The sequence below is a fragment of the Cinclus cinclus genome, chromosome 12 (assembly GCF_963662255.1).
Source record: "Cinclus cinclus chromosome 12, bCinCin1.1, whole genome shotgun sequence".
Classification (NCBI taxonomy): domain Eukaryota; kingdom Metazoa; phylum Chordata; class Aves; order Passeriformes; family Cinclidae; genus Cinclus; species Cinclus cinclus.
Window position 1 is genome coordinate 12,200,203 of NC_085057.1, and position 14,377 is coordinate 12,214,579.

The 14,377-nt window shown below is 38.8% G+C and overlaps 1 protein-coding gene across 21 annotated transcripts in view; it reads right to left on the bottom strand.

Annotated features, from left to right (window-relative positions):
- The window catches only part of SLMAP (sarcolemma associated protein), a 78,941-nt gene that overhangs the window by 36,135 nt on the left and 28,429 nt on the right, over positions 1 to 14,377 (bottom strand). For 11 of the 21 annotated variants that reach the window (XM_062500872.1, XM_062500873.1, XM_062500876.1 and 8 more), the window contains exons 2-7: positions 9,837 to 9,984; positions 4,393 to 4,465; positions 3,531 to 3,567; positions 2,062 to 2,124; positions 948 to 1,043; positions 614 to 685 (exon numbers count right to left, since the gene is read on the bottom strand). In XM_062500872.1, the coding sequence (XP_062356856.1) occupies positions 614 to 685; positions 948 to 1,043; positions 2,062 to 2,124; positions 3,531 to 3,567; positions 4,393 to 4,465; positions 9,837 to 9,984 (489 nt within the window). Of the gene's footprint in view, positions 1 to 613; positions 686 to 947; positions 1,044 to 2,061; positions 2,125 to 3,530; positions 3,568 to 4,392; positions 4,466 to 9,830; positions 9,985 to 14,377 lie in introns of all 21 variants that reach the window. The other 10 variants (XM_062500871.1, XM_062500878.1, XM_062500879.1 and 7 more) reach the window with 1 other exon arrangement.

A 14,377-nucleotide genomic window follows, 5' to 3' on the forward strand; every position in this document is an offset into this window, starting at 1 on the left:
TAAAATCTGTTCCATTAAAAAATGTTTAACATTTTCTCCTCTATTGGAAATTGCTATGTCCAACTCAGTGACCAAAGATTGTTGACGTAATTGGATATAAATAAGTTATTTTTTGAAGTGTATGTATAGCAGCACACATTCAGCGGTGAGTTTTGATTCCAGGAAAATTATAGCACTTTTTTGGACACTGCTAAGACAACATTATGCCAAGGAGACATAGAACTGGACAAACCAGGTCCCAGAAGAAAGACCTTAAACAGGACCTGCAGAAAAAGTTCTTACAATGTAGATAGCTGAGAGGAAATATATATAAAATAAAAACTAAAATTCAAGGCAGACACAGGTGGCCTAAATAACAATCAGGGCAACACATACTTGTAACTGAATATCAGACAGGACATGGGCAATGAAAACAGCAGAAATTAATTGAGATGCCTTGAAATAAAGAGCAGATGTACAGTTTTTGTGCTACTCGCATTATCAAAGTTGCATTTTGGTTCATTTTGGAAAGTTTACATTCCAAATGCTTTCCTACAACTAGATACTTTCAAAACACTTGACAAGAGCTGCCTTTCAGAATTCCTAATATTTGACTTTTAAGTGAACTACTTACCTTTGAACAAGCCTGCAATTGATTTCCCATAACCTCTAGTCTTGATAGCAGCCTGTCTTCATCTATTAAAGCCTAGAAGAAAAGAAGAATCACCTTAGAATTATCACACGCTTAATGCAGTGCCAGTAGAGTTCTGTTTTAAAGATCTGAATTTTGTTGGAATATTTACTGCTAATAGCTATTTCAAAAGGTACACAACCACTAAATTTATTAAACATTTTAGAGAACATCCATAGAGTTTTTGTTATTTCTGCTGCTTTTCCTCCTCATTAACTGCTAAAATTTATATGGCAGTGCATAGTTCAGTCCATAAGGAAAGGATGCCTGCAGATACCTGCCAACTAGTATCTGAAGCCTCTTGTGTGACAGCAAGTAGTCGCTGAAGGGTTGCCAGCTTCTGTTCCAACATTTGTTCCCGATGTAAGGCTTCCTGTGAAGAGAGCAGGGCACTAGTCAGTTCAGCTAGAACAATTCAGGAAATCAGAAGCAACAGAAGAGATCCAAAATACAATAAAAAAAAGAAATGTGAGGAGAAAAAGAAACACTGTTGACTTGTTCAAAACCATAATAAGCCCATTCCATTTTATCTATCCACAAACTTATTTGGATAGTTTAATTAGGAAATGCTATCCTATAACCTCAGGTTCCTAAACCCTTCATTTTTCATGCTATGTTGCATATGCTGAGGACACACTCTTATTCTCCCCGACTTAAAGACACTGTCTTGTCAATGATTTGACTAACAAAACTGCAGACACCAAAAAACAGCTTGGCAGCTTCCATGCAATGAGCTGTTCGTCCTGAAATGAGGTCACAAAAGAGAAATGCCAAGCAAAGAACTACTATTTTTGTTTGATTTTTGGTTTATGACAGGAAGATAGAAGAGCATTTTTGTTAACTCCAGGATATGGAGAGAGAACAGATTGGTGAGTGAATATGTATTTGGCTTCCAAAGAAAGAGCATCTGCATGAGCTCCTTCCTGCTATGTCAGCAAATACATACGAAGATAGTGTCTATCTCCAAAGCCTTGATGTGAACAAATAAAAATTGCCATTATCAAACAAAACCAGGCAAAATAAATCAGTCGAACTTGCACACAATTAAACCTAGATAGAACTAACCAGCAAAAAAACTTTCCTTTTTTTCCCACATAGCTGATTTTATCATCCTTTCTAAAGAGCTGACTTTTATCTATCAGCACACAGTTCAACGTGCTGCCATTTCATTTAGCATTCTAACTCTTTTGTGACATGACATCTTGGGAAAAGCACACCTATTAAACTGACACAGAAGTAGGCACAGAAAGGCTGGTGATGCCAGTGAGGAAAAAGAGCTGCCAGCACTGTCCCTTCCTTTGTAGTTTCCAATAGATAGAAGCCACAGGATAGCATTTGGGTTTTGAACAAAAATATTCAGCCAAACTAAATGCCCTTAAAATAAAACTTACTTGTAGATACTGTGAAAGCTGAAACAATTCCTGAGAATACATACTGGGAGTGTTAGCAGCAACCTGAAAAAGAAGATAAGTAAGAATCAGAATGGTTTTGGATTTTTCATTAAACACAAATAATGCAAAATTCACTTAAATCTAATCACAAAGCTAAACTTCAGATTATGTAATAACAGCATTTTGCTTCATTTAATGTTCAGTTACTATTTATGCTTTTTTAATCACAGAACTTCCTCACTCAGGGCTTAGGCCCCACTGTGTTTCTGCACAAATTCTTGAATCACCAACACAACAATGAGTTTAAAGCTTTTAGTACAGTTGAGACTATACTGAAAAAAAAGAAACAAGGGGCACAAAGGCAAAGCCATTCAACTCAAGGACAAACACAAATTGTGGGCTTCCAACTTGATATTATCACACACATTCAATTGCACACTTCCTACTGACCTACAAGTTATCATCATCTCCCTTTATAAGTATCTATTTCGGAATTAAGGAATACCTATATTATCTTTGAATAATAACAAGCTGTTCTTCACTTGGAGAGAAGTGTGGGGTTGTTCTGTGGGTTTATTTCAGCCAATCTATTTATTTACTAATTCTTGTAGGCTTCCTACACTGAAATAATTTTAAACTGTTTTCCCACAGTTACACCTGCAGGATTTCTACCCTTGCCCTGGCTCCAATCCACACATGTTGTCCTGAAATCTCAACTTAAACACAGTCTACAACCTCCTCAGGCTGCCGGTTTCACAAATAAGTCTCCAGAGTTTCTTGAAATTTTGCTCTTCGTGTGTAAAACTCTACTTTGAACCTATTTAAGTTAATCCTTCTCTTTAGAGACTAGAGAAATAATCAATTCCTGATCACTTTTCTCAAGAGAATATTTATTAACATCTTTTCTGCTAGTCTCCCACATAACCAAAATTGAGTTTAAGAATTACACTTAACAATACTGACTCCATGACTTTGCTTGAGCAACTCCAGCTATAGAAGTGTCAGAGAGGTTTGGTCTCAGCCTTCCTTGGGAACACGACAGTGCTTTCCAGACTGTGCAGAGCAGCTTCTCCTCCATAGAAAATATGATATAAAGAAAACAGACCTTATCCTAACACCAAATTGTGAGCTATTCTTGGTTCCACAGATCATCAAGTATTAAATTATGCAAGACCTCTTAGTCTGTCAACCTGTACCTGAAAATTAGCCATCTTAACATCAAGGGTTTTGTTCCAAAGCCATGTTTCAGGTTCCACAATGTCATAAGTCAACTTACCTTCAAATATACACCATAATACTGCATTACTCCTCTACCTTAAATGTCACTCAAAATATCAAACTAGGTAAAAACTGTCAGTGGACAGTTACTGAATGTTACTGAACAGACTTCACAATTTTTTCAATTTTATAACAATCCTGAAAATAGTATGTGTCTGAGTAAGGCAGAAACCAGCAAACTACTGAATTACCTTGTCAACAGGACTTGGTAATGGAGCATGGATAACACTAAAGAAAAAAAAAAAAAAGGGGTGACAAAATAAATGTTGTACTTGGACATTAGCATCAAAACTAAAAATATAACACCATACGCTTTTACTATTTCTTAATTGGACATGAAATTATATGGAAAATCTTCTATAGTAATTTACTTTTGCATATCTTCCCACAAGCAAGCAAGACACCCTAAAGCTTTACACAAGTATTTCTGGATATTAATGGTAAAAGAATATTTAAATAAGCAATAAACCCCACAAAATTGTGGATAATGAAAGATGACAAATGATGCCATTTCTGGTAAGCATCCAGTACAAACAAAATGTTACAGTTTTTGGTTTCTACTACTCTTGGAAGATTTCTCAAAAATGGGCATATACACAGAAAACACTGTCAATTTCATCTGAGTTTCCATTAGAGTCACTTTAGTCAAGTCTATGTGCATTTAAAAGAGCCAAAATAATAATAACAAATAAAGAAAAGAGGGCAGGAGAACCTGCTTATTTGCTTTCTTTTTCCCCATATTCTTCTCTTTCTAATATCCATTTCAGCAGACTAACCACAGTAAAAAAAAAAAATCCAACTACATACAAATTTTTTTTCTTCTTTTAGAGAGCTTCTTTATTCTTCTTAGTTGCCTTAATTACTAAAAACAACAAGCAAATGAGAGGTTTTTTTTTTTTCTCATAATGCCTGCAAAGGAACCATGCACTTAGTTACTCGCTTTGCAGGATCACAGGAAAATAAACTGCTCCCAGAATGATTTTAAACAAAATATCCATCAAATCCTCATCATACAGTAGCTGAATTTTGGTACATGTGAATACATATTCTTACTCTGATCGCAATCGAGCTTCCATTCCATCTGGAAGGAACAGTTTGATTGTGGAGACTATACATCCATGGGTAACTGAAAAGAAACAAATACTATAGTCATCAAGATCCATTGCTACTTGGCTTTAAGTTCAGTGCTTATGTTACAGTAACCAAGTAAACTGTCTTAAGAAACCTTGAGACAGGCAAAGAAGAGGAGACATGAACACCTTCAAGCACCATGGCCTGGGTCTGCTTCTCAAACCTCCTCTGGACACAGCAAACTTCACCATTACAAACTTGGAGAGGTTATGCTGTGTACTCAGTCCTGGCTGTGGAGCAGTTCCAGTTCCAACTCTTGCACATCCAGCAACACCTGAAACTTGTCTTCACTACAGTAAGTTAAAAAACTGAATGTTTTGATCATAAAAATGAGTGAAGAGGAATGCATCTTACTGGCACCAGGTAACTGGAATGCAGAGGTATAAATAAAATAATGAGCTGCCTTTTTGACAGGATTCTGACAAGCATATCCAGGGACATAAAACGTAACACGTCCAATTTGTGTCACCGACACTTCCTTCAAGATCTGGAACTTGCCAAGCGATAGGAAATGCAATATTTGATTCATACATCAAGTTCAAACTTCCTACACAACATTTAAAAAAATGTTACTGATAGCATTTTCAATGCCTTTGCAAACAGACAAATAATGTGTGTGTCTTGGTTGATTCCTCCCCCCCCCCCCCCCGGTATGGTTCTATGAATTGGAAAACAAAAATTATCTCCAGATACACAGAAAGACAGCTGTACATTGTTCCCAAAGCACTACCACAAGTTCCACAACTGAGATACAAATGAGTGTGTGGTCACCTGTCATGGACCACCACACCTCCAGCACCCAGTAACATACAAAGACAAAGAACTGCTCTTCTTTCACAGTTATTAATATCAGCAAAACAGTTAATCTGGCTTTAAAAAAAAAAAAGGGCAATGGGCGTTTTAGGACACTGGTAATACCCCAGGGAAATGAGACAGGTCTTTAAGGAAGCCACCTCAATAGGAGCTAAAAATACAGGAGAAATGATCCAACCAAGACAAGTTGGTTTCAACCTTGATTTAGCTAATGCTTTGGAGACGTATTCTCCTGGCTAGAGCATCTTGGTTTTTGAAGCTGACCTGGTAAAGTATTAAATTTACATGTCGGGACAGAACAGATTAAACTCCAGGGTTCGAGGTCTTTATTTGTAACGGAATAAATGCAGTCTGCAAAACCATTTTAAAATACATCAGCAATATTAGCTGTATCCTGTAATACATAGCTTTCATAATGCAAAATTCTTTAAGAGGAAATCAGTGATTTTAATAAGAAAACATTAGGATACCTGACATTAAATACAAACAGCTTTACCTTTGGGTCACATATCAGGTAGGTTTGCTGTAAGGTTATATAATTCTGAAGTTTTTCTGTCAACAGCTAGACTGACAAATCTTCTAAAATCTGCAGGAGCTTTACTTCTGCCAATTTAAGATATAATGGAGATCTAGCAAAAGGTCTCAAATAGACAGTGACTGGTAAAAGGTACCAAGCATTTTGACAAACTTAATAGTACTAAAACAGTGAGAAATGAAACAATATCCAAACTCTGCAGTATGACCTTTAGCTATTCATTGCAATCGGAAAAATAAGGAGAAAGCCTGAGGAAAAGCAACACGGAAAACACGAGTACAGTACTGACTGCAGCGAACAGCAGCAACGGTTTAAATTCAGGTCTATAGCATTTCTTTTGAGGAATGAACAAGAACAGGCGGTAAAGCAAGCCCTGTTTTGCCCATGGAGCTGAGGCACCCCCTGTCCCCACAGCTCGCACCCCAGTCCGTCCCGCTCACCTCCGGGCGCTCCGCGGGGCCGCCGCTCCCGCCCGGCATGGCGCAGCGCCGCCGCCAGGGGGCGCCCCAGCGCCTGCCTCCGCGCCCGCCGAGCGGGAACGCCCGCGGCCCCGCCCCTCCGCCCGCGGCCCCGCCCCTCCGCCCGCGGCCCCGCCCCTCCGCCCGCGGCCCCGCCCCTCCGCCCGCGGCCCCGCCCCTCCGCCCGCGGCCCCGCCCCTCCGCCCGCGGCCCCGCCCCTCCGCCCGCGGCCCCGCCCCTCCGCCCGCGGCCCCGCCCCATCCCGCCGCCATGCCCGGGCTCCCTCCACCGTGTCCAACAGCCGCCTCACACCCATAGCCCTCTCCACGGAGTACAGCCTGCTCCATTTGCTGCTTCACACCTGAGCCACAAACTTGTTGGTCCCCTCCAAAACACAGAGCAGCCCCACATTTCACAGCTCCAAAACCCATGAGACCTGCCCGGAGCCCTGACAGGGGCTGCTGCACTACAGCACAATGGGAACACAAAAACCATTTCTGTTTGTGTCAGTTTTTGCTTCCTAGACAGACAACTTGCCAATGATGCTCTTGTTTTTATTTTCACTCATCAATGTGGTACCCAGCCCTGAGGAAACCCCCACATCCCTCGGGGATCTGTGCACTGCCCTGATGCACACACTGGGCTCCCCACTTGCATGACCTCCCTCAAACATCCCATGACAGAACAGAGGGACGAGAGACCAAACCTGACTGCAAAAAAGTGCATAAACTGCATTTGAACTAAATCCTGTTGGTAATATTTCACCTTGTTTTGCAATGCTGCTGCTCCTTTCCATGCAGGGAAGTATCACCAGTTAATTCTGAATGCCCTGGCATGAGTGGGAAATTTAGAAAGTGCTAAAAGAATAGAAACCACTGCAATTGGAAAAAGAAGAAGAAAAGATAAAACAGAGAAAAGCACAGTGAGATGCTAATAGCTAAGTGCTGTATTAAGGAGGGAGAAATGGCCAAGCCCCTGTGCTTGTCAGTAATGCCGCAAGTGGACAAATAAGGAAGGAGGAGGGATGCAAACACTTCTCCAGGACCTGTTACTGACTTTGGCTTAGCAGCAGGAAACTGAACAACTGGTGCTCATACCTGATAACCTGAAAAATCACATACTGAACATGCCACTATTTTAATGAACCAAATCCAGATCACATTTGCAAGGAAATCACTTACTCAAACACATCCTGAACAATGAAATAAATGTATTCTAACAATACCGACAGAATTCAGAATTTACATGGGCAAATATACTCGTTCGGTCATCATTACCTTATAATTACACATAGCAGATTGCTGAAATGACTTGTGCAAGTAAGGCATTATGTAAATACCAGAGTGCAAAGTGCTTTTAAAGGGAATCGCCCATTTAAAAACTACTTTCCTGTCTGTTTCATGACTAGATTAGATTAACAGTAACTAAGCCTACTGAAACGAACTGGTGAAAGCCCCGTGTTTATATGCATTCCAACTGCATTCATAGGTAAACACCCCGTGATGATACAATCTTCATTCTCTGCTTGGGGGAGCAGAGAGGGAAGAAAGTTAACTTGTATCCTCTTTCGAATTAGCAAACGCAACATATTCATGAGTAACACCAGCACAGCTTCCGTGTTCAAAGCCAGAGAAAAGGACAAGGAAGGCTGCATAATCTGATCGCTCATTACACAGAAGCCAGGTCACCAGCATTTGTGTAATGTATAGTGCTTTGTAAAACTAACGCAAAACCACAGCAAAAAACTACTACTGCCAAAAGCTCATGGCAAGAATTTGCTTACTATGAACTTTCTGCAAATGTTTCTATGAATTAACTTCCATGTACTGATAAAAACAAGTCAAATCCAATTTTTCTTCTAAATAAATGTTATAATAAAATTTGTTTTAGTGTAAATACACTGAAGAAATTCAGCTTCTCTTAGCAAGGACAGTATCTCACCAAATTAATAGTTCCAAGTTAATTTTGTGCAGTGTATTCCTTGGATTTCTTCCGTGTATACTGCTAGTATTCATAAATGTTTGCAATCACTTCACATGGAAACATTTTAAATAATTCCCAGGTAATTTCAGCTAGGCATCCCGGAGCTGAATCTTTGCAAGATCATTTTTAAGAAGAGTAAAACAATGTGATGAGACCTTCACTATACTGAATCAGTCAAAAATCCTACAGCTTCCAAAGCTCTCCATGAAAAAGTAGGACCACCACCATTACTAAACAATGTTTTCTTTAAAGACATTCATTAACCTTCCCCTGATACTTCAGATCTGAGAATTACAACCCTGTCTGGCTAAAGACAAAATTCATGAGTAACAGAGCAGATGCCATCTTTATGTTTTGTTTACTTAATGCACTTTTAGAAATTCTCCAGTTGTATTATGGTTGGGTTTGTTGGGCTTCAGCAGGGTTGGTTTGCAATAGGTTTGCTTTGATGGACGTTTCGTTTATTTGCTTGTTTTAATGAACTTTATCATCAGCCTTCCAATTCAATACTATTCTTTCATTCCTCTCTAACATTTTAAGGATAAGCTCTCTAAAGGTCTTGTTCAGAAATGCAGTAAAGGGGTAATGGGAGTTGACATTTTATTGCCAAATCCGTGTATTACTGAGTAGGTAGGATCCTACAGAACATGGCCAGAAGTTCAACCCATTAGGGAACTTCAAAAAGTCTTGACAAAACTGATTACAAATCTGATAATCCTCATACAGACCAATCTCCAGAAAGATAAAGAAATGGTTCCTCAAATACTAAGTAATTTGAAAAGTGTTTCAATTAACACAGATACAGAGCTACTGCCATAATACAAGATCTCCTGAGCATGCATACTGGGAAGAAACAGCAAGAAAAACAAGCCAAACAAGAAGGCCATGTCCTCATTTGTCAGCTAGCAACATTTTTCTATTCTCATTTTAAAGTACCTGCAGAAATCAAAATCGGCAGCCATCACAGAAATAAATAGTGTGCATCCTGAAATTAATTAAATTAGCTTATTTCAAACCTACGCTGACAACTTGATCAAGAAATTCAGGTTCATCCTTCTGCCACACTATTAGCTGAAATCTTAGGGTTCAAAGGGCTCGAAAGAAAGGGAATTACAATAATAAAATCCAAACACAAAAAGATCAACACAGCACTACACACCACATGCTTGTGTTGCACTTTTAAAACTGCTGTGGGCCAGTTTAAGTAAGGCAACAGATGAACACGTGGCCCCAGCTGAGCCTCCTTTTCCAGAATTACACCTCCCCTGCATACAGTAGCAGCCACACAGCCAGGGAAGAAGGCAGGCTATGGAAAAAAAAACCCAGTAAAGTCCATCTGGGTGTGTAGGGATAGAAATAGAGTCAGTGTCTTCAACAGACAAGTTTCTTGATCAGGTACCACATGGGCACAGGGCTCACTGCCATCACCAAGGAAGGAAGAAGTAACAAAAATCAAAACAAAACTATTTTCATACAATGGGAATGCCACTTAGTTCTAAAGACTGGATTGCAATAAGATGTTAAAAATAAATACACTTGAAAAAAAAGAAAAAAAGAAAAAGGTTCCATACCCTTACCTTTCCGCGTGTTCTCCGTCACATCTACACCAAACTGGATGATGTCACCTGACATAATTTCACATGGTGGGCTTTCCTCAGATCCTCTACTCAGTCTCTGACTATTAATGAAGGTACCATTACTACTTTTAGTGTCTTGAAGATAGAACTGTAAAAAAAACAAACAAAGAACTATAAAATATCTGGGAAAAGTAAGACAAGAAATACAAGCACAAGTAAAAATTTATTTATTTAAAATTTATTTCTAGAAGATAACAAATGCATCCAACTCTAAACACCCTCATCAGGATGAAACACCTTCCCATTATCATGAAGTACTTGTATTTGATTTGGAGTTAACGTGTGATTGAATTCTAGCACATACACTATGCAAATAATTGGTACAAAGTGTACCTGAAGTACTGCCTGCAGTAGAGGATCACGTCATTAGCTACATACATCTAACAACTCATATTTAAGTTGGTCAACACACAAAAAATTCTAACTGCTCATACATTTAAGGTAACAGTACTGCATGACAAATGTCATGGAAGGCTACTGAAGGCACAAGGAAAACCTCTGGCAGAAGACTGAATTTAGAAATTGCAATAAAAGACCATGGTGAAATTGAAAGAAAATCAACAGGATGCTTTTACTTCTCACAATATTAGTTTACATCATTAACTTAATTTCAAGATTTCAAGTACTTTGTAAATACTCCTCCGTAGAGTTAATTAAATGTTAATAGCAACTTACTGAATCTGAAACTACTTTTATGACACAGGACTTGTAGTCAAAAGTGCTGCATCTAAGAGGTTACAAATGAATCACCTAGCAGAAGACCAGTGTGACTGGCTATGACCTGAGGAGTGACAGCATGAAAGAGGGGACCAGAATGCTACTGACAGCCAGGTGTAACTACTGAAATGAGTCAGTCTCACTACTCCAAGATAACAATAGCTACTACAGGAACCTGCTGGAATGGCAGAAATCACTAGCTTCCTGCACTTAAAGAATCTCATCGAGTCCCAAAGCAGGCATAAGGCTGGGGGAAAAGATGTGTTCAGAGAAATGAATGTATTCCCATGTTTTTCTTATAAAAGCAATGGACCTTTCCTTTTTTTCAGCATTCCATGCAACATTTTCCATGCTTTTAATTGCCTCTATTATCACATGCCTCAAAAAAACCCTGATACATTGCTCAAAACCACAGTGTCGAGGGGAAAGATGGGTTTTGAATGGAGTGAGAGCACAGCACCAGGGCCCCTCAGAACTCCTACTGGAAATGACACCAAGTGTATGATATGGATCTTATATGGCCTAACACAGCGGCCCTAAGCACATAGCTGGAATTCCATTGTGTCCAGAACACAGGACTCAGTAATCAAGGGGAATGCCAGCACAGAAAAGCTCAGATAGGTGCTTGAAATTAAATGCAGTATGTAGCATGGGGAAGTATGCATACTTCCCTCCCCACAACAGATACACCTTAGATCTTCAATTGAAGGAAAAGAAAACAGTAATCAGTCATAAGGTGATACATATGATGGTAAACATAAATTAAGGATAGATCAAGAAATTATGACTGCATTCACTGTATTAATAATCAAACCCACTCTAAATAATGCTCTCCACGGTATGAAAGGCTATTAGCATGTGTATTAACATACTAGTATATAATATACCTTTTTTAAGTTATATGCTTAAAAGCCAATCGAATTAATTACCTTGGTAATTTAATAGTCTGAAAGTACTGAACCCTCTCATGGTTCAGTGCAGAGGTAATTATTTTTTGCTTCCTGTTTGTTTTGAATTAGCTTTCTTCTTAATTTGAAAATTCTTCTGTTACCAAAAAGTGAGTCACAGGCAAGGAGAAACTAACATGCTTCTGGTTATTTGCTCTTCCCCACCCTTTTCTTCTTCTGCATATCTGCCTCTTATCCCTCTCAATGTTTTGAGTAATTACTGCCCCTTGCAATCACATTTTTGCAGCATCTGCAAATGGGACTCAGACAAGACAGCACAAGGAAATACAGGACAGTGACCACAGGAAAAGAATTGCAACTGAGCATCAGCCATACAAAACTTATAAAATATCAGCAGACATAAAATTCAAACTGCAAAAGGATATTATAAACAAATGTCCACAGAAAAATACACATTACATTTAATATTATGTAACCGATGTCCACTTAAGTGCATACTACTGAATTGTATCACATAAATTTTAGAAAAGTGATGCTCTTCAAGTCTTTTCACTCTGTTTGTAAATACTCCTCTTCTTGCATCTAGTAAAGAAGCAATACCAGCCACATGTTACTAGCTGATGTCTAAGGAAGGTAAAACACACTGCCTTCAAATCTTGCTATAAAGGACTCAATTATCTTTAAAGAAGTCATTCCTCAGGAACCCACTGAGCCAGTCCCTTTCAGGTAGCAGATTCAAATGTTACATCCATGCTGGTTTTCACTAGTTCAAATGATCTTTCTCAAAGGTTAATCTCTCAATCCTTTTGCATAATCACTAAACCTCTCTTCAGGAAATAAAATCAAGTGCAAGCCCTGAAACAAATGTGTCTATACATTAACTAGTACTTGTGGCAGTACACTGCTTTTTAAAGTACTATTTAATTATGCGGTAAGCACAATGGGTTCTGATTCCCAAACCAACACATTCTACACAGCAGCTGTGTAACACAGCACCTCCTGTGAATCCAGCACCATTTGTCCTTCCTGTTCCCAGCACAGCCCGAGCTCAGGCAGCAGTGCCAGCTCGCAGAGTAGCCATGGGTCCTGCCCTTCCCAGCTCTTGCTGCCGAGCAGTGCCACCACCCTGTCACTTGGACTGGCTCGGGTGCTTGTTTAGTCACTGCAAACCAGTTTCAAGCTGATGCAAGGTAAAGAGGAGGTGCTTAAGCCGGTGCTGCCAGAAAAAATGGCAGCATATACTTGGCCTAATTATACTTGCTTTCGTAATTCAGTCTCCAGAGCAAAGTCCCAGCCCTTTTGTACCTCATATTAACACCAAGTCCAATGTAGAGCTGAGAGGGCAGGTCACACACATTCAAAACAACTCAGCTTTTGAGGACTGTTAAAATATTACCACATCCTTAATTCAAGGGATAGCTGTATATATTGCTCCAGTGCTAGTTTCCCCTCCTTTCTTAAAAAAATGCAAGGTAACACACAAAATATTCAAGAAACTTATGCTCCATTATCATAACAGCTCAGACAAAAAAAAAAAAAAATCCTAGCCTGTATTTCTTCTTTAGAAATTCATTGTTTATATCCCCTCCCACCTACATGACATTAATAAGATCAGTTAACTACAGACACCTTACCAAGCTGCTTCCATCAAATTTTTAGATTTAGATATGAAGATTTTATTCTAAAGTAAAACTTGCAGTTCATCAGTACACAAAGTTCTCCAGTACAGTCCATCTTCCTTAGAAACTATATAATGGAAGTTTCAAAATACTACAGATTTTTGTTTCCCTATTTCACAAGGAATTATATACTTATTTCATAAATCTAGTATCGGTAACATTTCAAGTTACTGTTCAGTTTTGCAAATGGAACAAATGTACCTCCTCTGCTCTGACCTATGGTGCATAAAAATCACATTCCTTCTTCTAGGTCAGTGACTCAGAAGAGCATCAACAACCTGCCAAATCAGTTCATGTGTTATTTTCATGCACTTAGATACCACTATGATTTTCCCCCTATAACAAATTCCTAGTATCTTCTTATTAGAGAAATATAAGATTCTTCTGTAGTGATCTCAAACCATAAAACAGAAAAATTAAGCACAAAAAATATGTTAATTCTAACTGATATTAAGAAGTTACAAATTGCTATGCTCTAGGAGGACAGACTTTAACCTAACTTATGAAATGTAGGTTAACTTTTTTTTTCTACAAAGTAATAAAACCAACTAGCAACAACAAACCCATTCTGTTTAATCACTGCTATTGTAACATCTTCCAGGAGGCAAGCTGAAGACAACTCCTTAATTAGCCTGACAAGTGAGAAAGCCATGAAAGTGTTTTCTTCCCAAGCCATATGCAGGCCTGACACAGGATGAGACACTTCTGAAGGGTCTCAGAGAAGCCAAAATATGGGCTCAAAGACATATATAAAATTTACAAAAAGTAGCACACTTGTTCAGTGATTTGATTATCTGGATTGAATTACAGTAGAACTACAGGAAGAAACAACTGACCAGTTTTCTAATATTAATATTTGCTTTACTATGTAGAGCCATCCTTTGCCATTTTAAGAGCACATTACTGCTACACCATCTAACCCAGCTTGAAACTGCAGTTCAGGGCAATTATTCTGAAAACTACAGTGAGGAGAACTGTCAGAAAACTAAGGCAATTTGTCCACAGAGATGTAAGATTCAGTATGTGAAGAGGAACAACTTTTACATCAAAATATGCAGGAAGAAGAAACCATCACAGATAATTAAAACTATGTCACCCTTATTTCATAACTGAATTAAGTACCAAAATGCAGGCTATTGCCTTTCATACGAAGTCAGAAATTAATATATTTTATTTA